Below are 26,567 nucleotides of genomic sequence, written 5' to 3'. Positions count from 1 at the left end.
TTCATTCTCCTTCCCTGCTATTTTGTCCGTCGAAAATATCCAAGTTTGCCGTGGATTCATCGCTGACGAGGTTGGAGTCATGATCACTGTGCTTCTCTTTCTCTTCTGTTCGTGTGCGCTGTGGGATGCTATCATCGAAGCCTCTCCTTCATCATCTTCCCCTGTTTCGAGGCTGTTCTGGTGACGGGGGCTTTGACTCCTCCTGATCGTTTCTCTTTGCTTCATTGGTGAGCTAAGTTCTATCCTTTCTTCCCCTATCATCGAATCTATGTGTGTATTGTGAATAGGTAGGAAGTTCGATCTTTGATTAAATCTTTTCTGCCTTCTACGTGTCTATATGCAATGAACTGGAATTGCTTTGCTTTAATTGCTGTTGGACGTTGAATAAAAGGGAAATTTGGGGCTTCCTTTTTGTTAGTTTTGAGGAATACATAAGAAGTTTGATGATGTGGTTTGAATGTTAATGCTATTAAGGTGTTCATGAAAAATGTGTAGAAGGGTTGAAATGGAGTAATTAAGTATGTTACAAGGTTTAAAATCTAATACTATGGATTTAGGTTCTGTGGTATGAATTTTAATTTGTTCTTGATGAAGAAACGTGTTTAGGAGGCATAGAGAATTTGTTTGTATGTTTGGATTTTTGTTAAGAGATTTAAAAAGTACTTGGCTAATATTTCAAAGATCAAGTTTGTTTGTTCTTATGGTAACTTTTGTGTGCTTGTGAAATGTCTGATAGAATGTGTGATGAGGAAAGTTTATGAAAATTGGACATACATGAGTGATAGGTAATGCTGATTAAATCACATGAGTAGTCTATTTTCTATATGAAGACTTGAAAATTTTAAGTACTATCTATATATGTGTTTATTGAAGATTTATTAATTAAACTTAATACGGGTTCTTATTTGTGAAATGTCGATGTCGATGTTATCTTTTCCCATTCTTTAAATTTGTTTGTATTGAAGATTTTGAATTTATGAAGTGAATCAAGGAGATAACAAAAATGATCGTTTGGGTGCTAGGGAAATAAGGTGCAGACCATATCACAAAAGGGGTTAATTAGGAGCAAGTTATATGTTTCAAAATGTCTCAGGTAAGTGGATAGCGTCCCAACTGATATTTTATTGAAATTTCTTTTATTCGAATATTACATTTTTATGCAAATTATTTTTGCGACAGTAATGTGATTATGAGACATTTTGTTGATTAAATTACTTTATTTTGTGAAATTATTTTACCATAATTGATCATTTTGGTTAATCAGTAAATAGAAGTTTGAATTCTAATTGTGGGATTTTATTTTTCTGGAAATTATTTTTATAGCATTAATGCAATTAATGAATATTTGTTCAATAACATTACTCTATTTTGATAAATTAGCTTTACCAAATTTAAAATGTTATTTGATCAATGAAATTAAATTTGAATTTTGATTATGATATTTTTATTATATTAAATATTAGAGAGATACAGAGAATGACTCATGCGAGTTTGAAGTTGAAATTTTTTCAATAAATGCAAGCACGAGCATTGAATATAAAATTTGATTCTGGAAAGTTTTAATGCTTAAAAGTATTCATGCGAGTTTGATTTTGAGAATGAGAACTGTATCTTGAAAGTGATGATTTTCTCGCATGTTTGAAATGATTTTAAAAAAAAGGGGACTTTATATAGAACACTGGTTGCTAACGGCAGTTCCGTTAGCCCTTGGCGCGCCATGGTACACCTAGCTAGCAGGGTGTTTATAGGAGGTGCTAGCCCCGTGCGATGGCCAACGCACGTGGAACGAAGGGATGATTATTCGTGAGCATAGTACTCACCTTTGTTTCGTGGCTTCAAGCCACGTTTGGTTAGCAATATCCTCGTGGACTGTGTGTTCACGTTTGTTTCGTGGCTTCGGCTGCGTTTAGATACTTACCTTCATGGATTGTGTGTCCACATTTGTATTCGTGGCATAAGCCGCGTTTGGTTATTTACCTTCGTGGACTGTGTGTCCACGTTTGTCTATCGTTCTAATAAGTCCCTAAAAATTTGTGAATTTAATTATTTGGTGATTTTAAATTTCATTAGTTTTTATTTAGTAAATTATTTACAAGTATTTATTTCATTTATGTGACTTCTTAAAAATCAAGTGATATTACCATTTGCTATGTTAGTTCAATGATTCAAGATTTTATTCAAAATTTTATAGAATCATTTTATTTTGAAGTTTATACATTTTTTTATGGAAATTTTTGTTTCATTAACTTACATATCTATTTTGAATTTTTCATTTTATTTATATTCAATTATTTATTGTTAGGACGTTATTCACTGAAAAATATATTTTTGGCCTCAGGTAGCATAAATTGAACTTGTATATCAAAGTGTTACTTGAGACATTCTATCACTAAAGCGGAGTGGAAGAATTATTTCAAACAAGTTTTACTTGATGAAAATTTGAACCCTGTATTCATTTCAAGGAATGGTCCTAACTGCTCCATGTATAATGTAGGTAGGATTCTCATCTTTCTTAAAAGATTGTATATATGTTAGTACAGAGCGAGATCCTTTATTTTGATTATTATTGTTCTTTGTCATCATTCATTTCAGGAAGTCTTATTTACATGAAAGTTCTATTAAAAATTTTATTAATAATAATAATAATAATAATAATAATAATAATAATAATAATAATAATAATAATAGCAAAAATCATATGCTGGTAGTTTGGCATGGATGAAAGTATATTTGTTCAAGGCTTAAGGGATATGGGTTTTACACACATATTCCGTGCCGGTCATGCCTTAAATATTTGGGGCGTGACAACCAGATAGATGAGTCAGTGATTCAAAATCTGGACATCCAAAGACATATTAAGATTATACGTATACATGATATTTTTGAAGAATGTTTCCAATTGGTATTGTTGAATGGATTAGCTTTCGTATGAACAAATGTTGCTTTTGCAGCAATTTAATTTTCTAAAGAAAATTCCAAAAGGATTCATTAGAGAAAGGAGTTTCATACCTATAGATGGAACAGAAGCCATCTTTAATAGAGCAAAAGCCATTAGTGCTTCATGACCAAATCAACTTATCATCCTGGGAAAGCAAGGAAAATGAGTTTTGAGAATGGCCTGAGCATCCTGAGGCTTATAAATTTTCTAAATCAAATCTCAATTCCAATTACAAGAAGAACAAGATAAATTTCTATGAATTATGAGATTAGACGCATGGCTGATATCAAATCTATTAAGCAAATTATGATCAATCGATTTCCACCAAAGCTCGTGTTCAATTGGAATATTTACTCTTGAACCTGTTTACCATTTCAGATTTTTAAGGATGATATCCTGAGAATCCAATATATCCTTCCAAAACCACGAAACATTATAAGGTTTCTTCAATTTAATATGACTAAAAAAATCAATATAGAGAGAGTGGTACCAAACAAAGAGTCTAGCTGAGAGAATAAATTCCTCAAATTTGTTTGGTTAAAAAAGCCAAATTCATTTAATGTTTTGATCGAATACGAAATCCACCTTCAAAGATGGGAGCAAAGAGGGAATCCTTCTTAGCCAATTGCATCTTTTTCGAGTCATGATCATATCTCCAAAAAAAGTGAATTAGCATGGAATCAATAAGGCTGCAAATCTTCTTTAGCAATTTAACGCATGACAATAGATAAATATTTGATGTGGATAACACAAACTTGGTTAAAGTTAAGTGCAAGTCTTAAGAGAGTAAGTTGACCCTTTAGCCAAAAATCTTCCTATCAATAAATGTAAGATGCTCATGAAGAATAGATTTGTCTCTACTAGCATCTATCAAAGTTTCCAGATATTTTCCAAGCCTATATGCTATTGTGCAAGCAAGCTAAGATGAAATAAAATTCTTCATGTTTGGAGTTATATTAGGACTAAGAACTATGATGGATTTATCGTTATTGATGTCTCATCCATATTGCTCTCAAAAAGTATGGAAAATGTCCTTAACCACAATAAGACCATAATTGTTACATTCAAAGAATAGTATTGAGTCGTCTTCATACAAAAGGTTGGACAAAATGTTTGCAACGAGAATGTATTAATAGGGGGATATTGAGTCTCCTTGCCTTATTCCATCTGAATGATATATTGGTGGTGTGGCTTTGTAATTAAAATGAATATGATAATGCATTGTCGAGATAAACTGTAAAATAAGTTGAATTAATATTGATGGAAAACTCATCTTAACAAAGATAGCCTTAATAAAAGATCAAGATATTACATCAAAAGCCTTTGCCAAGTCAATCTTTCAAGTAACTACTTTCTTCCTCTTACCTTTGGTGAGTGGACTTGATGCATTAACTCTACAACCAAAAAGATGTTGTCTATACTAAGTTTTCTTTTTATAGAAGTAGTTTGAAATGGAAATATTAGCTTAAACATTATTGGTCTCACCTGTTACTGATGATCTTAGAGAAAAAATTGTTAGTGATATTACAGAGATTGATTGGTCTAAGATCATTCAAGGTAATAAGTTTATTATGCTTGAGAATTAGAGTGATAAAGGTTTTATTCAAGACACTAAGGATATGCCTCGAATTTCAAAAGAATGACATCATATGAAAAAATCATTATTACTTTGATATGTAAGTCACAAAACAAAAAGAAAAGAATAAATTGCGGGTTATTATCGCCAGAAAGTTTCACAAAGGAATGCTTTCTTCCTGAATTGCAACGGTACGATAAAAAAGGGGTAACGATGAAGAAACATACTACACGTTTTTGGTTTTTTTTTTTTTTTTAAATTTATTTATTAAAAAAATTATCCAAGTCGGCTCCACACCGCGTGTCATATTTCAAGTGGATGGCTGATGGTCACTTGATCTCCAATTTTACCCTCAACTAGTCTTCACGCGGCCACCCTCTCGCCTCGCCTCGCCTCGCCTCGCTCGAAACGCTTCCCAAATCCCAATTAGCGATGGACGAAACGTTTCAGCTTCGGATCCAAACCATTTAGCTTCTGTCTCCGAACCTAAATTCGGACCGAGCCTCAGTTTTGTTCCTCTGTTCGTTGAAAATTTTGCACTATTTCGATCACTTTATCTGTCTGAGCTCAAAGACGCCCATTTTCGCTTCTTCGCTGCAAACCCTAACGCTTGGCTATCCAACGAACTCCGAGGATCAATTTTCAGCCTCAATGGAGGCTTCCAAATGTCGCTGTGAGTTCTTGGACTATGGTTCTATGTTTAACAAACCCTAGTGTTCTCTCTCCGGGAAACCTTGGTTTTGGGAAAAAGCAAATCTATTTTTCAGGGTCTGGCGTTTTGCGTTGGGCAGAATTTTCGAAAGTTCAACAAAGTTATTTTGTGTTGTCTAGTCATTTTAAATGCTGGTTTAGAGCTGGAATTATGCTGTGTTTCCGATCTTATGTAGTTTGGTAGCAAATGTGAGATTGTGAAGTTATAAGCGGTTTTGGGACGAGCAGAGCTGCCGCGAAAACGAGGGAAAAGAGTGCTAATTGAATTTATGTATTTTTGCTCCTCTCATTTCTCAAACAGAAAAATTTCAACTAAAGTAACTTAAACACATCTGATTAGATTTTCTTTTTGGTCGTGGCTTCCTCTTCCGTCTCCTACTATTTGCTTCAATATCTACCTCTTATTTTTGGTTTCTGCAGTCCTGGGAAGGAAAGTCTGAATTCTGACATCCAAATTTTGACTCTTGTTTCGTGCACCTCGTCTTTCCCATGTGTGATATTGAAAATGATTCAGAAGGGTTTTTCTGTCGTTTTTATGTTAATTAGAACGCATGACACGTAGGTGTGCAGCCTTTCATGGATCATTATCTGGATGTTCGGATTTATTTGGCTCTAGTTAAGCATTTCCGAGGATATAGTGGCAGTTGACAATTGCTGCCATTTTTTCCGTTATGTGAATGTGCTGAATAGACTCAATGTTTCTGATTGTTGTTGTCAGCAACAACGATGCACACGCACTGAAATTAAAGCTGGATTTTTCGTAGTGATGTTGCATTCCTTATTCCCAAAGTTAATTGATTTATCTTCAAATGCCAATTTGGTGCAGCCACACAGTGAGCGGTATAACATATAAGTCGTGTGACTGCGTTGTTTGCTGTTTTGTGGCATAATGCTGTTCATAAATAGAAGTATGTGTATGAGATTGTTTATTATATTTTTATTATGTCACAATGAAGATAGAATGTAGAGTTAAAAAGGAATTATTTAAGGACAATTTTCCCCCCTTCTTCATTAATAAGCAAAGTAGCTCTGTGCGTGTCTTAGTGCTTCAACCTTATGAAGTAACTGCTTAAACCTATTGAAAAGTTGTATTTTTTCCCTTGTTCTGGGTCATCATTGTCCCTTAACTTCAAGATATGATCAATAATGGGTATGATAATTATTAAGCTCATTGCTACTTGTAAATTGTAATCATTTACGTGTGGAGAAAGAATTTATCAACTGTGGAAGTTGCTCTATCTATTTACTATATATCTTATAGATACGCGAAAATAAATACACATGAATTTACAAATCAAATTGATATGTCTGCTTGTTTAACATTGCTAAAAAATTCTATGATCCACCAGGGTTTTTGACACCTTTTAGACAGTACGAAGGTTGAGGAAACAGCATAACTTATGCAGTGTGAACTGGACGAGTGAATCAATACACTGCAGGTAATTCTCTCTCTCTCTATCGCCATAGAATCTCAGCTGACTAAATGATTTATTTAATATAGCATGTTGGTTTTGTTGCTAAATTCTATGCTTGTGGCTGTGGATGTCACACCAATCTGGAAGAAATGTTCATGGATTCTTTAATTTTTTAATAAATTTACTTGGTGGAACATGTCCTGGTTCTATAATGGAATGATGACTTTCTTGGGGGTCTGAAAATGACCTCCGGTTGACTTGAATATGATGCATTCATTGACTGTGTTGACTTTAAGATGATAACTGAAAAGCCGCAGATAAAAACTGAGGGTTGTTAGTATAACATAACAAATACTGATGCTGAATAGAATTAGTGGAACTGAGGGTTCTTTACTAGAACAGGAATTACACGTACAAACTTTGAGGTGGGTTTTGTCCTTCTTGCATGATTGTGGTCATGTCGTTAATTCCACATTGTGAATTGATTTGATTGAAGCTGTTTTTCGTCATAAGGTGGAATTTACTGTGGTTTAGGGTGGGTTGTCATATCCAATTTTGTTCTTCAGTATTGTTTGATAGACCAGCTGTTGATGCAAAAGATTTAAAGCTAAGCTTGAAATTTTGTTCGAATTTTCTAATGATGATGATTGATAATTGATTCGTATCCCAGGTAACCTTTGTACTGTACTTGATTTAATGCCAGTAGTGCTGGTATGTATGTTTTGACATGCAACTCAATGAATATATCTGATCCTTTTAACAATAAAAATATTTTGAAAAACTGTTGCTGAATGTTGATTGCACAAAAATATTGTTCAAATGAACTTTGCTATAATAAAGTTACAAGGCATCAACGGCAGTTTGTTCAAATGATTAGGTGCTTGTTGCCCTTAAGTAGGATCTTGAGTTCATGTCTTGTTTACACTCGTTGTTCAAAAAATTTCAGTTGGAAGAGCTTTACACCCATTTAGTCTGGACCAGCTTGATTCAGATTAGTCAGGGCTCAATGTAGCTTCAGAAAACCAATAGATGTCATCCCAAAAAAAAGTTACTAGGCTGCACCTGATTGATGACACCATTTTCCTGCATCGTTAAATTCATTTGGTTTACGTATGTGACTTGTTTCCATTTTGTTGTGCACTTATACTTGATTTGGTGCTTGAATGGGACTTATTTTGGTTCAATGTTTTCACTCCTTTTTCGATGCAGAACAAGAAGCATGGTAAATATCATGTTGCATTTGCTTGTTAATGCTTTGAGTATAGTGCCTTGTATGAAATGTCATTATTTGTTATCCTGCCATTTCTTATCACAGCTGATCTAATGAATTTACACAAAAAGAATTCTTTTGTTTGCAGGATCTTTTATTCCCCCCTCATTTCCAGGGATCAATGGTAGTTGATGAGAGGTATGTATCTGAACAGTACATCACATAATAAGTTTTTTGTGATCTTCTCATTATGTAGGGTGTGACAAAATTTAAACTTTGTCTTCATGATTTTACCAGGTAGCTTCTTTCTTATAAATTCCTAGTTTTTGATCAACGTGGGCTGGGTTATCTATGCCTGGAAACGAGGTTGGAGACAGGGTTCATAATTTTTTTGGCCAAGAAAACTTGTCCCAGGGCCAGTATCATTCACAGGTTGTTGACGGAAACTGGTCAGGACTGAGTAGTAATTTGTGGGCTGGAGGCCAGAGAGCTGCCGGTGCTCCTTTTATTTCCAATTTGAAAAATTTCAATGTACAGCAATTAGGTAATAAATCTTTACTCTTAGTTTACTGGTTGATCCTTGACATTTTTGTCACTTGTAATTACAAATTTTCTACACTTGAATGTTTATCACTACATTACTATGATTGGAATTTGAAAGTTTAACTTCATAATTTATAATTATGATGTGGTTTGTGGTGTTGTAGTCTAGTCTAATACTATTTTTTGGCTTGAAGATTCTGAGCAGGGACATACAAGCTCTTCCCATTTGCGGCATGGTTTAAATTTGACACAATCACTGAGGCCTGAGTCTGGCAGAAATCAACCCCAGACCCAGCAAGCAGCTGGGAATGGCTATATGCAGGGACATCAGGTTTTCCAGACCAGGCAGAATGAAGCTAACATGTTGGGAGTGGATACAGAATCCGATTGGCATAACATGCCAAATCTTCCAAGAGGTGTGTCAGTGCTAGAATCACAAGGGAGTGGTCTTGACCTCTATAAGAAAAACTTGACGAGGACTGATGCTGCTGAATCTCCTGTCAACTTTGACTTTTTTGGCAATCAGCAGCAAATAAGTGGCCGGCACCCTGGCATGATGCAATCTTTGGCTCGGCAGCAGTCAGGAGCAAGCGACATGCAGCTATTGCAGCAGCAAGCAATGATCTCTCAGATTCAAGAACTTCAGAGGCAGCAGCATATTCAACAACTGGAAGCTAGGCAACAAAGTTCTGTGACTCCAACTTCCTCCATTTCGAAACAGACTGTTGGAAATCATTCTGCATCTCTTATCAATGGTATTCCCATCAATGAGGCATCTAACTTTATGTGGCAGCCTGAAGTTATGGCAAATAATGCAAATTGGCTCCAGCGTGGTGCATCTCCAGTTATGCAAGGATCCTCTAATGGACTTATGTTATCTCCTGAACAAGGACAGGCATTGCGCTTGATGGGTATGGTTCCTAATCCAGGTGATCAATCTCTTTATGGGCTACCAATTTCTAGCTCACGGGGTACACCAAACCTGTATTCTCATGTTCAAGTAGATAAATCACCAATGTCACAGATGGCTATCCCACACCAGTATTCTCATGTTCAAGGGGACAAGTCTCCTCTGCCAAACATATCAGCCGGTGGTGGTTCATTTTCAGCTCATCAATATGCAGCATTTTCAGATCAAACTAACACAAATGATGGAACTTCAGCTTCAAGGCATGATATTCAAGAGAAAAGTGCGTTTGGTCCCCCTCCTCAAGGTTTGAATATGGAGAACTTGCAGCAAGTAAATTCTGAGCGAAGAAACGTTCCAATGCAAGAATTTCAAGGGAGGCAACAATTAGTTGCATCATCTGAGACATCACAGGATAAGATGGTAGTGCAGGTTCCTCCTTCACAGAGTGTAGCTACATTAGATCCAACTGAAGAGAAGATTTTGTTTGGTTCAGATGACAACCTTTGGGATGCATTTGGCAGGAACACAGGTTTTAACATGCTAGATGGTGCAGATAGTTTTAACGGATTTCCATCCATCCAGAGTGGGAGTTGGAGTGCACTCATGCAGTCTGCTGTAGCAGAAACTTCTACCAGTGATATGGGTGTACAGGAGGAGTGGAGTGGTCTAAGTTTTCGGAATACTGAGCGTTTTCCTGGAAATGAGCGGCCGTCAACTATTGATAACAGCAAACAGGTTCCAGTTTGGGCTGAAAATTTGCAGCCATCTTCCAATATAAATTCAAGACCTTTTCTTCAGCCTGAAGATGTTAACAGGCCCAATGCAAATGCAAACTTTTCTGGTATGCCTGGATTTCATCAGTCAGGAGATTCATCACATGAACAGCATGACAGGTTACAGACTGATTCTTCTCAGAGATCTGTTCCACAATTTTTAGAAAGAGGCAAATGGTTAGACTGTAGCCCTCAGCACAAGGGCCATGCTGAAGGGAGTCATATTTATGGAAATGCTGCTACTTCTCCTGGTGTAGAAATAAATGAAAGGAGTATGTCAGGTTCTTGGAATCATCAACAGACCATGTCATCTTGTAATAGTAGTGCTGAGCTGTTCAATAGGCCAAATGGTTGGAATCTTGTTAAATCAGGCCTTCCTCATAGCAATGCTTCACTGAAAACCCATGATAGTGAAAGCTCAATGCAGACACATCGTGAGAAAACCTCCCAAGAGGAGATGGGCCAGGTTCCTGGAATGTGGGTGCCTGATGGTACTATTGTATCTGTTGGAGTGGAACGCATGAAGTCTGCAGATAGTGTTCGGGGTTGTGGGGAAGATTCTGGTATAGGTGGCATTGCAGCAGTACCAAATTCAGGTGCCACATGGGTTAACCGTCAAAGCAATCAACAGCAGCCTAACAATCTTGATGTATGGAGAGATGCTGACTCCTCAGGGAGCTATAGAGGAAATGAAGGTCCAGGAAAATATCGGCATCATATGGAGAGGAATACCGTAGTTTTGGAGTCACCAAAGAATGAGAAGGGAGATGGTGAGACCCAGGAGATCGAGAATTCTAATAGAAAAGATATGTCATCAGATGGTATTGTATCTAGTCCTTACCACAGAGGAAGTAGCATGAGAGAGAATGTTTATTTTGATGGCAATGATGCACGTAGTCCAAAGTTACCTGCTCAGATCAATCAAAGACCACCTGTAACCCGTAAATTTCAGTACCACCCAATGGGGGATGTGAGTGTTGATGTGCCAATTCACCAACAAACTTTTGGAGGGATGAAAGGTCAAGACCCAAACTACACCGGGCAGTCAAAATTTGGTCATAGTGATGGAGATCATACTGAAATTGAGAAGGTGATTGTAAGACTTAGCCCTCTATCACTGTTACTAATTCTTAAAGTTTCCTGTTTATTAAAGAATGAAAAGTAGTTGACATTCTTTACAACATGACAGATGAATATACCTGCTTTCCAGGGTGATTTAAGAAGCTTGGATGATGCCCCAAAAAGCAAACTTCCTGGTCATATGACTAAAACACTGACATCATTCGATAGAAGTGTTGGTAATTATGCCCCTAACAAGGCTTCATCACCGAGGTAGTTTAATATTTAAAAATGATCCCTTTTTGTTTCAAGCTCAGATAATAGTATATCGTCATGTGGTAACCTTGCCGTGCATATTGTCACGTGTTCATCTACAATCTTTTGTGTTACTGATAATGTGGTCTAATTTGCTTCCCCCCCCCCAGTGCTCTACTGTTCCATAACTTACATAATTTTTTTCTCATCCGTTTGCTTTTATTTCTAAAAATTATTGTAGTCAAAATATTATTGAGCTTCTTCTTAAAGTGGATCAATTGAGGGAGCATTGCATTGCAACGAACACAAGCTCTTCTAACTGCCATTTATCTTCCAGGGTGCCTGAAGCTGAAGCATCTGATGGATCTGTTGCACAGACTCTGCGGAATCAAAGTTCATTGTCGTCTCAGGGCTTTGGTTTGCAATTAGCTCCTCCTACTCAAAGGCTTCCCATGGCATCTTCTCATGGCTCATCTGAAACTGGAGAGAAGGGTCATATGTGGTTGGCTACCTCTCAGGCTCTGCCTTCTCAAGAGTCATTACATGGGGAGCTAAGGAATAATATTTCTGGTTCCTCAGGACAAGTTCTTGATAAATCCTCTCAATTCAGTGCACTGGGAAATGTTCCACAGGCTTTCGCATCTAGCTTTCCCTTCTCTAGGAGTCATGCTCAAAATCAGAATTTGGCTAATGTCAGTGGACCAGTAGCGAGTGCTCAGCGTGCTAGTGTAACACCTACAGATAGGACTGCTTCCATGAATCAGATCAATGAATATCGTGAGAGAGTTCAGGCTAGTGAACCCGAATTTCCATCAGCTCCAGAGATATCCCAGCTGAGTGGTACAGATCAAATGCATCCAGGAGACCATGCCTCACAAATTGTAGCCTCAGAGGCTGGTATAGCTTCTCAACCTACTTATAACTGCGGTGCATCTCAACATGGTGCCCCTTTGAAAGTCTTACATAATGTATGGACCAATGTTTCTAGCAAGCAACTTGCTTCAAAGATCCTGTCCCGTCTTCAACCAAACAATGATTGTGAAATGTCAACTGTGCTGAAGAAGCCAGGTGATGAAGATTCAGAAAAAGATGGCAATGACCTTTCTGGTGTTGGTCCTTCTGTTTATTCTAATAGTTCTGGAGGTAAGGAACAGTTGCTTAAAGAAAGCTCTGGACAGCAGATGCTACTTGAGAGTGCTGATTCTGCTGAAGAGGCTGTAAGTGCGTTACATGGAAAGGAACCTGCTGTGAAGTTTATGCCTGATGCATCTCATTCAAGCCCTGCTGCCACCTCTAGAGATATTGAACAATTTGGTCGGTCTTTAAGGCCAAACAATTCATTCAACCAAAATTTCTCATTGTTACCTCAAGTTCAGTCTATGAAAAGTGCAGAGATTGATTCTAGCAATCGAGATGTCAAGAGATTTAAAGTTTCAGATAACATGTTGGACACACAACCAACGACTTCCAACCATGGTCACTTGTCATATGGGTACAATGCTATGGTGAAAGATTTGTCTGGTAATCATTCTTCAGTGCCATCAGATCCTACTATGCTAAGCTTTTCAACAAAGCCTGGTAATGGACATGACACCAATGCAACTTCTCAGGAGGTTCTTGGATATGCTCAGAGCAATGCTATTAATGTTTCTAGTGGCAACGCAGTGAGTTCTGTAAGAAGTGAGCACTCTTCAATTAGTCCCCAGATGGCACCATCGTGGTTTGAGCAATATGGAACCTTTAAAAATGGCAATTTATTGCCAATGTGTGATGTAAGGAACAAGACTCCTCCAAAGATTATGGAACAAGCTTCAATTGGTCAGAGCCAATCTGATAATTTGCAAGTTCGTAGTTCGATTGAGCAAGTTAATAGTCTTGGTGATACCAGTCAGTTCGGTAATGCTCAGCAGAGTCCAGCCCCTGTTTCAGTTGCAAGTGAGCATGTAGCTTCTCAGATAATGCCTCCTCCTGCAGTTGAACCTGGCATGGTTATGAGGCAAAAGAAACGTAAAAGTGAGACATCTGAACTGGTACCATGGCATAAAGAATTGGCACAGGGTTCTGAAAGGCTTCCTAGTATCAGGTTGGCTAATCTAACTAGGATGTTTTGTACATTCACATTACTTTGTTTCTATAACTATAGGAAAAGATCCTTCAAAGTCTTCATACAGCTTATATTATTGTTGTTATTATTTTCAATTTCAGTTTATGTTACCTCATGTTACTTTTCTGCAACTTTGTTTTAGTTTGTTATCTGTTTTGCAGTTATTAATTTTTTATTCCCTAGAATGACTCATGCTATTTGATTCCTGACAGTGCGGCAGAATTAGACTGGGCCCGAGCCACAAATAGATTGATTGAGAAGGTTGGTTTGTTCATAATTATATTGGGTTGTGAACTGGGTCTGTAAATTCTTTTGTCAATGATAGTGATGATTTCACTTTTAACCATATATATTTTAGGTTGACGATGATCCTGATGTAAATGAAGATGTATCACCAGTTGTGAAGTCAAAAAGAAGACTTGTCTTGACTACGCAACTTGTGCAGCAACTATTTAGCCCTCCTCCAGCTGCAGTTCTCTCTGCAGATGTGAAGCTACACCATGAGAGTGTGGTCTATTCAGTTGCTAGATTAGCATTAGGGAATTCGTGCAGTTCAGTCTCATCGTCAGGACGTGATAAACTCATGCATATAGGCAGCAGAAACATGTAAGAATTCCTGTTCTTTTTGTTGGGGCATGGTATGTAATATGTATTTATCTTTTTTATTCCTTCATTTTGTAAAACTGAAACTTTTCATGATATATATAGCCTTTCCGAGAAGCTTAAATCGCCAGAGAAAATTGATCAGTATATGTTGAAGATTATGGAAGACCTTGTTGGAAGAGCAAAGAAATTGGAAAATGAAATATTGAGGTAATACATGGCTGTTCATTTTAATGCTCAATCCTTTATGATGTTTTTCTTCATGGCTTTATGAAATAGTAAGGCCAGTTGATATATAGGAGAAAATCTCATGTGGCTTATATTTTGCACACATGATGAATGCGAATGTACTGGTGCTTTGATACTCTCTTTAAAATTTTCTAGGTTGTTTGTAATATTTATGTTGTTATTTCTGTTCATCCATTGTGTGGTAGAGGTCCACTGAATTATTCCATTAGCAAGCTAAGGTGCTGTTAAGATGGTATTTGTTTCAATCCCCTTGTTAATTGATTTACATTGGGTTCACTTTCTATGGGATTGAACAGATACAGTCCTTGCTGGCATAACTGGTCCATTACAAATGTAGGTTGGGTCTCATGTTTAAATTGATTGAGTAGATAGGAATAAGTCTTCTGCTGTTGGTGTTGCTTAGTTTCTGCTTTTTGTAATTAGAACATGCTGCAGAAGCTGTGATAGATGGTATTGTAATAGACAGACGGCCAATCTAATATGCCCAAGAAGTTCCTAGAGATGTGAATCAATAACAGGATGCCCCTGCTTTTTGACATTACTCTTAATTGTACATGTTAGTTATAGTAGTTTTAATAAGCTGAAGAAGTTGCAGTAGATGTGAATCAAAATATTGCTTTTTTTTTTTTATGTTTTCCATTTTTTTGTTGCTTGGCTTTTGCTAGGTTATGTTATTTTTTTTTCTTGGTCAAATTCAATTATCTGTATTCATTTGCCCTGCCCTTTCATTCTCTCACTAAATAATCTCTTGATTCTTTTATCATGATGATGATGCAGATTGGACACCAGAGCCTCACTTTTAGATTTGAGAGTGGAATGTCAAGATTTAGAACGATTCTCTGTCATCAATCGATTTGCCAAGTTCCATGGCCGGGGGCAAAATGATGGGGCAGAGGCCTCATCATCCTCTGATGCAACTGCAAATGCTCAGAAATCATGTCCCCAGAAATATGTTACCGCACTTCCAATGCCTAGAAATCTCCCTGACAGGGTACAATGTCTTTCACTTTGATCATTAATTAATTCATTTTTCCATCTTTCTTGGTCAGTTGTCTCCACAACCACCTGTTTCTAGTCCTTTACTTTGAAGTTAATATTATTGCACTTCATCGCAATAGAACCATACAACTGGCAATGTAGGAGAAGAATGGTACTAGATTGTCTCCTCAACCAATGGAGGCTGTTAGATCTTTGCAATCTATATATGTATGTATGTCTGTGTAGATCTTTGCAATCTAGTTATCTTTTTTACTTTTGGTTTTCAGGTTCCAAGCCTTTTGTATATAGTAAGATTTATGCACTCTACTTATTAGTTTTAACCATACCATTTGGCCAGGTTTCGTCTGATTAAATTGGTAGCGTAAGCTGCTTCACTTATCACTTCATTTCTCTCAATTTCAAATCGTCTTCCTTACTTTGAGTATAGTCCTTCTGCATCTTGATCTTGTCCAAGCCCTTCGCGTATCCTGCACCGAGGGACATCCCCGGAAATATTCCTTTAGTTATCTACTTTGAAATTTGAAGCTTTAGTCATAATGGACATTAGCGAGTATTTTAATTTTCGTATTTCATATTTTTATCTTGGGAATGGTTTACTTGGAAAGCGATGCCCCTAATAAACTGGATTTTAGTTCCATTTTCATACCTTTGGTCCTAACAGATGTGATGTTTGAGTGAGAACTTGGGTTCTAATGGATTTTGTTACCCTTCTGATTTAAAAGCAGGGCTTGTTGTTTCCCTTTCTCCACATGAATTAAGAACCTGTGTTTTAACTTGTTTAATTTGTTGAGAAAAAAAAAAAACTTGTTTAATTCAGTCCATTAATCCTGGGCATTGCACTTTAATATGTAATTGATAACACGTTTGTGAAGAATAACTATTATTATGTATTTTATAAGATAGATATAACTCTCACCCTACCATAGGTGCTTTAATAAAATAATCTAAAAGCAAATAGCGTTAGTTGAAAAAATATGGCTATTCTTTTTCCACTAACAAGTCTATTATATTGTATCAAGTCCACAGAAGAACGTCTTGCTCCCTTGTGTCTTACCACAATATTGGAATGAAATTATTTGATTATAACAAGTGCATGGTATCGCCTTCCACTTATGATTTAATAATTGCTTTTGTTATCATCCTTTTTCTATTTTTTTCCTCTCTACATAGCATGGCAGGCGATCTTTTCATTGTACAAGCACATTGTTACTGGTCCCATACGAGAGACCATGACTCTGACATGGCCTGCGAATAAGATGAAAAAGATGCCAAAGAATACGCCAGCGTATCTGTGTCAGGGAAGTACTATATTGGCTTTTTTGACGTTGACGCCATTACTTTGTCCTTTGATATGCTACAATTTGTGACAAATGTCATAAACATCCCTTTGTTTGACTTGCTCAGGCGTTGCTTTTCCTTCGGTCAACTACGAATGACTTGTCTCCCAAAGTTTTAACCATCCAAAAGAAAACTTGGTAGTTGCTGTCACATCCCCCGAAAAAAACTTCTGTAGCACAAAGAGAATAAGACCCTGAAAGCAACTTTGATATGGATAATTAATTTGAACTCAATCATGCATCCAAAAGGCTGCAATAAAATAATTAATTTTGAAAGAGGACTGACCTCGTAGCATGTACCATACATAAAACTATAGAAGCAATCCATTTGTTTCCAATTCATGATTCTTACAACAAATAATGGCAAGCGTTTTCCGATTCTTCTTTTAAATATTGTAAAATCTTAAATATTTGTATGTATGTAATGTTCTAGTGAGATTACTTTAGTAGCCCGATGATGTTAAATCTGGCAAAAAAGACAAAAAAAAATCAGTTGATAACTATTATCAAATAATTGTATTGGCCACGCAAACATGGATCCTGTTGCGACAGCTGCTTATTTTTCCTCACGTGAGATATTCTCTTTCCAAAGTCATCAATAAAAGAGGGGGAACAAAAAAAAAAAAAACAGCCTCTAATTTAAAAGAAATGAATATTCATTAATTAAACTTTCTCAGATGGACATTACTTTCCCCCCATTTTATCTTTAACTAGGTTTCCAAAACCCTAGCCAAAAAAACTAGGTTTCCAAAACCTAGTTAAAAAAAAAAAAAAAAACCTTATGCTTGACCAAGTAAAAATTCGTGGAAGTAAAAAAAAAAAAAAAACAAACAAACAAACTAGGTTCCCGAAACCTTTTACGCAGGCGGACGAATCATAGTTCAAGTAAATAAGATTAACAGCTCAATGTTTTATTAAAGCATTAATATTGCTTTTTTAGCAGTAAAATAAAATTCATAATATTTACAATTATTAGTTATAAATAATGTGATTTATTTTGCACTCCGTGCAACTTGTGTGCTGCCCAGCTGCCCGCCGCATCTAATCGAAGGAGCAAATATTTCATTGGCTTCTCTACTACCCCCGCTTTCCAGCCCATACGCATACATTCGTCCATGTATTTCGGCTATGTTGGATTAGCTTCAAATTACAGTTGGACGGGCCCAAGCCTCAATTGAAAGGAATAAAAGCTCATTGCAAAATAAAAAAGATAAACATAATTTTTTTATCTCTATATTTTACTCACATTTTACTTTTAACTTATACTTTTTTTTTTATATTTTAGATTCTTACATTTTTATTTTTCTTATTTTGAATCCTTTCAAAATCCCTATACTTTGCTCATATAAGGACCAAAAATAATAAAAAATAAAAGTATAAAGACCTAAAACATTAAAAAAAGTATAGGGATCAAAAGTAAAATGAAAGTAAAATATAGGGATCGAAAGTTATATTTACCCAAATAAAAATCATGTCTGGATTGAAAAAAAATTCCAACTGAAATTAAGGTCCAAATGAGCTTTTTATCCAAAGCTCATTTTTGTCTGCATCAATGTTGAGTAGTGTTGGAAGCATTTAATCCATTTAAATTTTTTATTATTATTTATTTCTATATCAGCGTTCAGCATGAGAGGGAGAGCTTTTTCTTATTTTTCACTAACAAAAGCAGGAAAGAGGTTGAAGAAGAATCTCTAATTAATTAACCTATTTAATGTAAATTAATTTATTTTAGATTTCTTAACCCTATTTTTTAAATAAAATTATAATTTAAAGTTTAAGTTTTTTTTAAAAAGAATGTTGGTTAATTACAAAGTTTAATATTTTTTTAAAAAGCCAAATTAATCACAAAATTATATAATGAAATTTATGTCCTTTTTTATTATTATACTTCTAAACCAACTTTTGAATCAAATTATTCAAATAAATTTCAGTTTATCTAACTGATTTAAAAAAAAATGTATCCAAATAAAAATTACGTTAAAATCATAGACATTTTTTCTAACCTCAGTTTGCAATTGTCAGTTGAGTTTTAACTTTAGTTGCAGATTTTTTAATCTAAACACACACTCAACAATCTAAATTAAGTCATTCATCATGCAGACATTTGAACATCCTGTGTAGATTCTGAAATTTTCTAATTATATATAAGTATTTTTCTCTAATTCTTTTCATGAAATGGTTAGATATTAAGTGTCAACACTTCCCTTAACAAATACTAAAATATTAATTTATTACCAACGCCTGTTGATAAAGACGCGGAAATTGTTTTTTTTTTTTTTTGGGAACAAAATATCTGGTAACTGTTAAAAGTAAAGCTCCATTTAAATTTTCCTGAAAGTCATGCTTAGCATGGCATACAAAATGGGCCAACTAGGAGCGAACAAGTTGCTTGCCCCAGGCAAGGAGTTTTTACTGTGCAGCACGCTGTAGAGTGGGCTGATGGGTTGGTGATCTAGCCCACCCTTTATTTATTCTTAATTTTCATATTATTTTTTTTAAAAAATATTGATTATTCGTTTTTAAACAAGGAAAACTTTTCCATAAAGAGTAAATGACAATCAAATTTATATTATTCCTAGTCCTTATTAGGAATTAATAAAAAAATTTTACAACTGGTTTTGTATTGTATAATTTACAAAAAGATCATGATTAGCTACAAGATATCTTTCGTTATTTACAAGAGCTGTTGCAAAATCTGAAGCATTTGGATCTTAAGAAATCATATAAAAATCTTGCTCAGTTAATGCAAAGGTTTTCATGATTTACGAAAGGTCTTGTACAAAATTTGAGACACCAGGATTCCAAAAAGTTATATCAAAACTCGTTTACCATTAATATTTACTCTATGATTTACCTAAAAGGCTAAACTTTTTTAATTGTTATGTGAATAAGTAAAACAATGAAACAAATTTAAATAATTAATACGAAGGAGCAGCAGCATCTAGAAAAGCAAGCACTAGCAGCGACAAGGTCCAATTACTTTCTGTGCCGAACGTCCGGCGCTAGGAGAGATCGAACAAGTCAAGATGTCATCGCATGGTAACGCTTCGTCTGCGAACGATCCTCGTCAGCCGTCTGCGGCGAAGCCATATGTCGCTCCGGTTGTTGCACCGCAAGACATGCCGATCGATTACGCAGGTTTCATCGCCGTCATCTTTGGCGTTGCCGGCGTCATGTTCAGGGTTCGTGCTACTTATCTTTTGGCTGCTTTTTGTTTATTCCTGTACGGGTCTCACTATCCTTGTTTAAATTGTTCATTCAAGCAGTATAAGCTCAGCTCCTGGCTTGCTCTCATATTCTGTGCTCAATCCCTGGCCAACATGAGGAATATGGAAAACGATCTTAAACAAGTTATGATGGCTATGATGTAAGTTTCTGTTTGCTGTTATCTATCTTTCCTGAGCATTTTAGCATTCTTCTCTTTCAATTTCCCTTTGGCTGCGATCTTTATGGGAGCTTTTTAAAATTTCCGTGAAGCACAAAATGGGTGCTTCCACTCCAGTCATATTAGTTATTAGTTATTATTTAAAAAAAGTAGAAATCTTAATTACATACAGGATTGTGAATTTGTGATAGTGGAAAGAGCTGCACTTATGCCTGATATTCCTATGACGATCAATTTGGTAGTCTCTGAAAATATCAAGTAAAAAAGCTTTTTCATTTAGATAGAGCAGTCGTTGTGTGTGTGTGAGAGAGAGAGAGAGAGGATTTTAATTCAATATAGGATTCTCCCCTTTATGATATTGGAAAGAGTTCCAGAACCACCTTTTGGACTAGTACATATTTCAGAAGTGTGACTGTGTTAACAAGTCAAAACTTGAAAAGAATACGGACATGTTCCTGATCCTGAAGGAAGAGGAAGCGATAGGCTAAATCATGAAGAAAGAGGGACAAAATCACAAAACCATTCAATATTGATCACACAACATATTTCTACAGCGTTCTTAATAATTTCTTAGAATCACATGAAGGAAACTTTATGTTTTTGCCTTTATTACTTATTTGTCCTAATCGTATGCCTCATAATGCAGTGCAGAAGGAGAAGTAGCTTGAAGATCATAGTTTAACTGTTGAGTGTTGAAACAAAGAGTTGATTGGTCAGACATTCCATTCCAGGATTATAGAATGCAAATGATGTTTTTTTTTTTTGGCGTAAAATATTTTAGGGGAAAAGTACAAATTACTCCAGTTTTGATTCATTGAGAAACATAATCTTGTACTTGGGAAACCAAAAACATTCGCCTCAACTAGCATCCATTTCCCCAATAATCCCACCAATGGAGATGCCACTGCAGATTCTGCCATTTGTCTGTGTTCCATAAACTATTCCCATTCATATGAAAGCAACAAATCATAGAGTGTGAGGCATCTTTTTTATTAACTATTTGTGCATGGCCCGTTTTCCATACTGAAACTGAAAATAAACCAAACAATAGTTAGTATGAAAATGCACTTGTAGAATGTACTTTTGGCTGCCAGAAGTGAAATCCAAACACCCCCTAAATGTGCTGAAGTGCTTCTTGATTGTATTTTCAACTCAAGTATTTACTTTCTTCTATACACGTGTTGATTGCTAAGGGTGTATATTGTATAGAGATAACCTGGAATCTTGTAGTCCTAAAGAGGATGTTTGTTTAGTTTTGATTTAGGTAGGAATCTTGTAGTCCTAAAGAAGATGTTGGTGCACGAATCTTTTCTCCAAAATAGTCCTGAAACTTACCGAAGCATGCTTCAAGTTTTCTTTTAACTGTGCCTTTTTTTTAAGCAAGTGTATGCATGCTATATGTTTTATAGCATGGAATTGAACTGGTTACAATGCTTTTTGGTCTTGGACCGTTGGACAGACTCTATACCATATTGTAATTCTGTTTTACATTAGTTTTGATTGAATTCTCTGTATCCTATTTAGACAATATATCAAAGTCCCATATCTAATGGTTAGAATCTAAATCAAGAATATATAAGTTTGAGGTGAATCCTACCAAGTGGCTTAAGCTATTTTAGTGTAATGGATGGACTATTCTTAAGCATGGTTAATTAAAAGAAAAAAAAAATCAAACATGAGATCAGATCCATGTAATGGGAGAAATATTAAACATTAAACAATATATTAAAGGTCCCACATCTAATGTTTGGAACCTAAATTATGAATATATCAATTTTGAGGTGAATCTTACTAATTGGTTCATGTTATTTTGGTGTAATAGACAATCAGCATAGTTAATACAAACAATCTAGCACATCCGCCAACAGAACTCAGGGTAAGAACAGACATGAGTTCTGGTTGAGGCTTTGAGTAGCATATAGAGGATTAGCATATACATGATTGATGTTGAGGACTTCTGGTTGCATTTTAATATGAACACTAATGCTGGCCCAAAAAAAAAAATGATGAGAGTCATGAGAGCCTGGAGGAATAGTAGACATTTGTGCATATTGTACTAACAAAGATGGAGGTGCTTGCTTTATTTTATGTTGTTCCAATCTGCGAATTAAAGTGGCTGAATTTTTCCCCCCCCCCTCCCTTGACTGGTTGTTTATTGATGTTTTAAATCTTATCACCAGGTTTTCTATCATGGGATTGATGACAAACTACTTTGGACCTCCTAGACCAGGAAAGCAAAGTTAAGATTCAAGTTTGTGATAAAACTGTGACTTTATTTTTTTGGGATGAAACTGTGATATTACGTGTTCCCTCTTCTTCTATTTGTTCTTCAGTCGACAACATTCAAGATGCCTGTAAAGGCTGGCCACTATGTTTTTTTTTTTTTTTTTTGCCCCCATTTTGATTGGTAAGGCATTGAGCATTAATTGAAGTCTTATCCAAGTCATTTGCGACTACTAGTGACAGTGCTACATGACATTATTGTGTTTTCTTCTTTCAACGAGGATTTGGCTATATTTTTCTGAATATAAATAATTTAAATTATTAATAAGGATGAAGTTTGATTTGATCATGGAAAAATTGAAAAGCACATGATCAAAGAAGAACCAATAGGAGTTTGGTTTAGCAGAAAGGCTAGTCCTTCACAACGTGACAAATTAAGATCCGAATCCTTACATGGTTAACACAGGATTGTCTACATTTAGTTCCTGACAATAACTCGAATAGGATTGCTTTTAATAGGAGGATATCTATGGGTGTTCAAAAAAAAGAAAAAAGAAACCAAAAGAACCCTTACGTGGGGTTAGAATATTACTCTTGGATGTGATGTAGATGACTCATTACATGCACTTCGGGATTGCTCGGAAACTCTTCAACTGTGGCGCTTATTGGTTCCACCTGATAAACATGAGTGTTGTGAATTGAATTTGCATGATTGGTTCAATTGGAATATTTCTTAGAAGAGGTGGCTTATGGATGAGAATTATTAGAGTCTTCTATTTGCCATTGTTTGTTGGAGGGTTTGGCGTAGACGCAGTGAATACATTTTTGAACAGCCAAAAATGACCAATTCTTCAGTGGTGGCAAGCTCAAAAGCTATTTTAAGCAGTATGTAAAATTCCCACAAGAACCTCACTGGAGACTAGATGGAGTCCAGGGCATTGTGGACCCCTTTTGAGCATGGGTGGGTGAAGGTTAACATGGATGGGGCATTCACTTGGGTTACAAATAGAAATGCATGTGGTGGCCTGATCAGGAATTCTGATGGGGCTTTCATACGAGGCTTTTATTTTCAACTTGACGATTGTGACGCCCTTTCGATTGAAATATGGGCGCCTTCATGTGTTGAAACTTGCATGAGACATGGGATTCAAGAAGATTGAATTGGAATCTGATTTGGTTGAAGCTATTGAGTGCCTTCGACATGGGTGCAACTCTCTACATATGGAAGTTGAGCTCATCGCTGAAGCACAGTTGTTACTTCAACGTGATTGGGAGGTGTCGCGCCTGGATCATGATCTTCCCAAAAATAATAATAATAATAATAAATATAGAAAATGTCACCAAAATTTTTAAAAGATAATTTTGAATTTTAAAAATAAAATAAAATGCTCTACAATAATTAGAATATAGTTCGGGAATCGATTATATATGGGGTAGGTGTTAGGCACCCCATATCATTCATCTGCGAGAACGACTATCCTAAGTTGACTAAGCAAAATTAATATAGCCTTAAATAAAGTTTAATTATCAATTAAAAAATAAAAAGGAAAATAAGAAGAAATTAAGATTAAATCAAGAGAAAAATTATTTATTTATATGTTGGACTTGACCTAAAATAAAATCCTAGCGTCTATGTACCTATTAGAAGGATTAAAGTTTACATAATTTAAGGGTAAAAATATGTGTCGATTTGTTAGTATTTTTTTTAAAAAAATATTTTTTTCAAAAAATATTTTTAATTGAATTGGCATCTTTTAATTAAAAAAAGAACTTATTCCCTTATTTGATAAAAGATTTTTTTAAAAAAAATTAATTGAAATTCCTGCGGAAATTCACAAAATCTCATATAAAAATTAATTTATTTTTTATTTGTGAAGATTCTAAAATCTCATACAATATAAAAATTATTTTCCAACCAATTTATATTTAAAAAAAGGCTTTTCTTTTTAAAAAAATGGATAAAATAAATCAATTAAGCATTATAATTTGTGTGCCTATGGTGGCTCAATGCCACAAACGGCATATCAATACTACTGACCTGCAAAAACTTTAAAAATTTCACACAATATGAATAAAAAAATATAAATGGCTCAAAAAGAGATAGAGAGAGAGAGAGAGAGAGAGCAAACCTTTAAGGTTTTATTACTTGTCGCAATTTGGATGATTATTTCAATCATTTTCATCTTATAAGCAAAAGAAATAATCAACCAATATATGTGCTTGAGTGGATGTGTTTGTATATGCTCGTTAGAACAAAATCACACACATTTTTTTCCTGCCTACATGAATTAAAAGCCATACTTGGGATTGGGGAAAAAAAAACTGATATTGGTGGTTTAAGTGATTGACAGGCAAAAAAAGAAAGAAAACAAAGAAAAGGAAACAAGAGGGGGGGGGGGGAATAGAGGAAATGAAATTAAAGAAGACAATATTAAATTAAAACCAAAAAGAGAGAGGAATGGAAAGCACATACAAATATATATATATATATACACACACATATATAGAAAGGGAGGCAGGCATGCACGTTCAGGACCCACAAAACAAAAAACAAAAAATAAAAAAAATTGATTGATATACTTGGCGAAATCAGATTCAAAACGGCTGGGGAAGGAAAGAAGAAAATGGAAAAAAAAAAAAAAAAGAGTGAGTCATGGGGAGGATAAATCAAATCCGACCCACCCAAGACAGCCAAGGAATATATATAAACAATTGAATAAATGAAAAACATGAAAATAAAAAATGAAAATAAAAAAGATTATCAAAATGAACAGCCATGAGATTTTCTTAGGATATTTTTAAAAATAAAAAATGAAAATAAAAAAAATTATCAAAATCACTACTCATCTTTTGCCTTTTAACCTTTGATATTTTTAAAGATCATACATGTGATTTCAAATGAGAAGGTTGACTTTTCTTAGGATATTATAGAATAATAAGCAATTGATACTATTTAGGGCACCTCTACCCAATTCTAGCCCCATATTATGATGAGTAGAGATGATATAAGAGAATAAATGATCATTCTCTACCTTTTCAATTAACTCTTTCAAGCTCTTTTATTTGTTGTCTCCTCTTTTTTTCCTCCTCCTCTTCACCTTGATCTCCACCCCTTTATAGATGAGAATTAGGGCTTCTCTCTTTAATGATTAAATCCTACCAAGTCACAATTTATGATTAATATTATTTGACTTTTACTATTTTAAATCAAGGCCCAATTTTGAGGATTGGATTCTCATTTCATTTCCCTAATTAAAAACTTATATCAAGACATAAATTTAGGGATTTTTTTCATTTAATTTCGTTTTTTATTATTTTATTAAAAAAGGCTTTTCAATTATTTTTTTTATTCATTCATTTTTTGTGGAGGCTTGAACAAAATGAGGTGTTCACAAGAGGTAAACCTGCTGTCATCTGACTAACAATGCTGCAGATTAACTTGCATAACATGGAATGCATGCAATGCGTGTGTTTTACCATACGAATCAAGTGCTTGAGGATCTTGCTTGTGTGTTAGCTTTGGACATTACCTCGACTACTATTGGTGTGCGCTAAGCTAGTTTTGGTTTTGGTTTTGTATCTAAAAAAAGAATATTACTCAAGGAGTTTAACTAGCGTGCTAGTGCCAGAGTTGTTAAATATTCTCATTCAATGAGTTCTGTTTGTGTATTCAACTTTCTCTATTTTGTTTTACTTTTAGTGGAGAATGAGAAAGAAAGACTATACTTTTAAGTCGAAATGTATGAAGCTTTTGTTGGCTTGATTTGATTGTAATTTTCACTTTAAAAAAAGCATATTACACACTAAAAATGAATTTATCTTGTTAGCTCGTTAGATTTAATATTATCAATCTTCTAAAATCCATGTTTATCAACCTAGATCTCACGTGCGGTGAAGTGAAAAAGAACTTTAAAGCAAACTAAAATAACTCTTCGAGAATGGATACCGATTAAATGAGGAAGCTGGTTAAGTGAGTCTTGCTATACTAAGACATGAAGTATGATAAAATTATGTGGCACTGAATCAAATTTTCCATTTTTTGAGTCTTGCTAAGATAAAGTTGAAGAGTTAAGTTATAACTGAGTTAATATTATAGGGAGCAAATAATTAATTTACATAAAGCATTGCATGTTCATTAGAAGAGATAACGCATGATTTTTCTACCCGCCTTCCTTCATACTCTCTTTGTTTTCAAATATACTCCTCCTAGTTTTATCTATGAGGTTAAGAGAAAAGAATTTTTTTCATTATTTATAAGTCACGTTATTAAATTTTTA

At 35.1% G+C, this 26,567-nt stretch overlaps 2 protein-coding genes across 6 annotated transcripts; both read left to right on the top strand.

Moving 5' to 3' along the window:
• The first annotated feature begins 4,896 nt into the window (after positions 1–4,896).
• On the top strand, positions 4,897–16,958 carry LOC129308067 (uncharacterized). 4 transcript variants are annotated; one of them, XM_054949054.1, is made up of 12 exons: positions 4,897–5,187; positions 6,575–6,664; positions 7,999–8,048; positions 8,148–8,394; positions 8,588–11,166; positions 11,287–11,408; positions 11,728–13,473; positions 13,707–13,755; positions 13,853–14,100; positions 14,203–14,307; positions 15,124–15,337; positions 16,516–16,958. In XM_054949054.1, exons 4-12 carry the CDS (start codon positions 8,202–8,204, stop codon positions 16,576–16,578), a joined length of 5,319 nt encoding a protein of 1,772 aa, XP_054805029.1. In that variant the 5' UTR covers positions 4,897–5,187; positions 6,575–6,664; positions 7,999–8,048; positions 8,148–8,201; the 3' UTR covers positions 16,579–16,958. The 4 variants fall into 4 exon arrangements, with proteins under 4 accessions (XP_054805029.1, XP_054805027.1, XP_054805028.1 ...); XM_054949052.1 differs by having other exon boundaries at positions 4,898–5,187; positions 11,266–11,408; XM_054949053.1 differs by having other exon boundaries at positions 4,898–5,187; positions 7,982–8,048; positions 11,266–11,408.
• Positions 16,959–19,619: 2,661 nt separating this feature from the next.
• LOC129308108 (protein Asterix) lies at positions 19,620–22,567 on the top strand. Of its 2 annotated transcripts, none has more exons than XM_054949118.1 (3): positions 19,620–19,864; positions 19,949–20,049; positions 20,714–22,241. In XM_054949118.1, the coding sequence occupies exons 1-3, from the start codon at positions 19,709–19,711 to the stop codon at positions 20,733–20,735; spliced, it is 279 nt and encodes a 92-aa protein (XP_054805093.1). In that variant the 5' UTR covers positions 19,620–19,708; the 3' UTR covers positions 20,736–22,241. The 2 variants fall into 2 exon arrangements, with proteins under 2 accessions (XP_054805093.1, XP_054805092.1); XM_054949117.1 differs by lacking the exon at positions 20,714–22,241 and adding an exon at positions 22,248–22,567 and having other exon boundaries at positions 19,621–19,864.
• The last annotated feature ends 4,000 nt before the right edge of the window (positions 22,568–26,567 follow it).

The sequence above is a fragment of the Prosopis cineraria genome, unplaced genomic scaffold, assembly GCF_029017545.1.
Source record: "Prosopis cineraria cultivar Desert tree isolate PC_DT_omini unplaced genomic scaffold, ASM2901754v1 PC4, whole genome shotgun sequence".
Lineage (NCBI taxonomy): Eukaryota > Viridiplantae > Streptophyta > Magnoliopsida > Fabales > Fabaceae > Prosopis > Prosopis cineraria.
The sequence above is the reverse complement of the archived record's forward strand: the minus strand, read 5'-3'. Positions and strand labels throughout refer to the sequence as shown.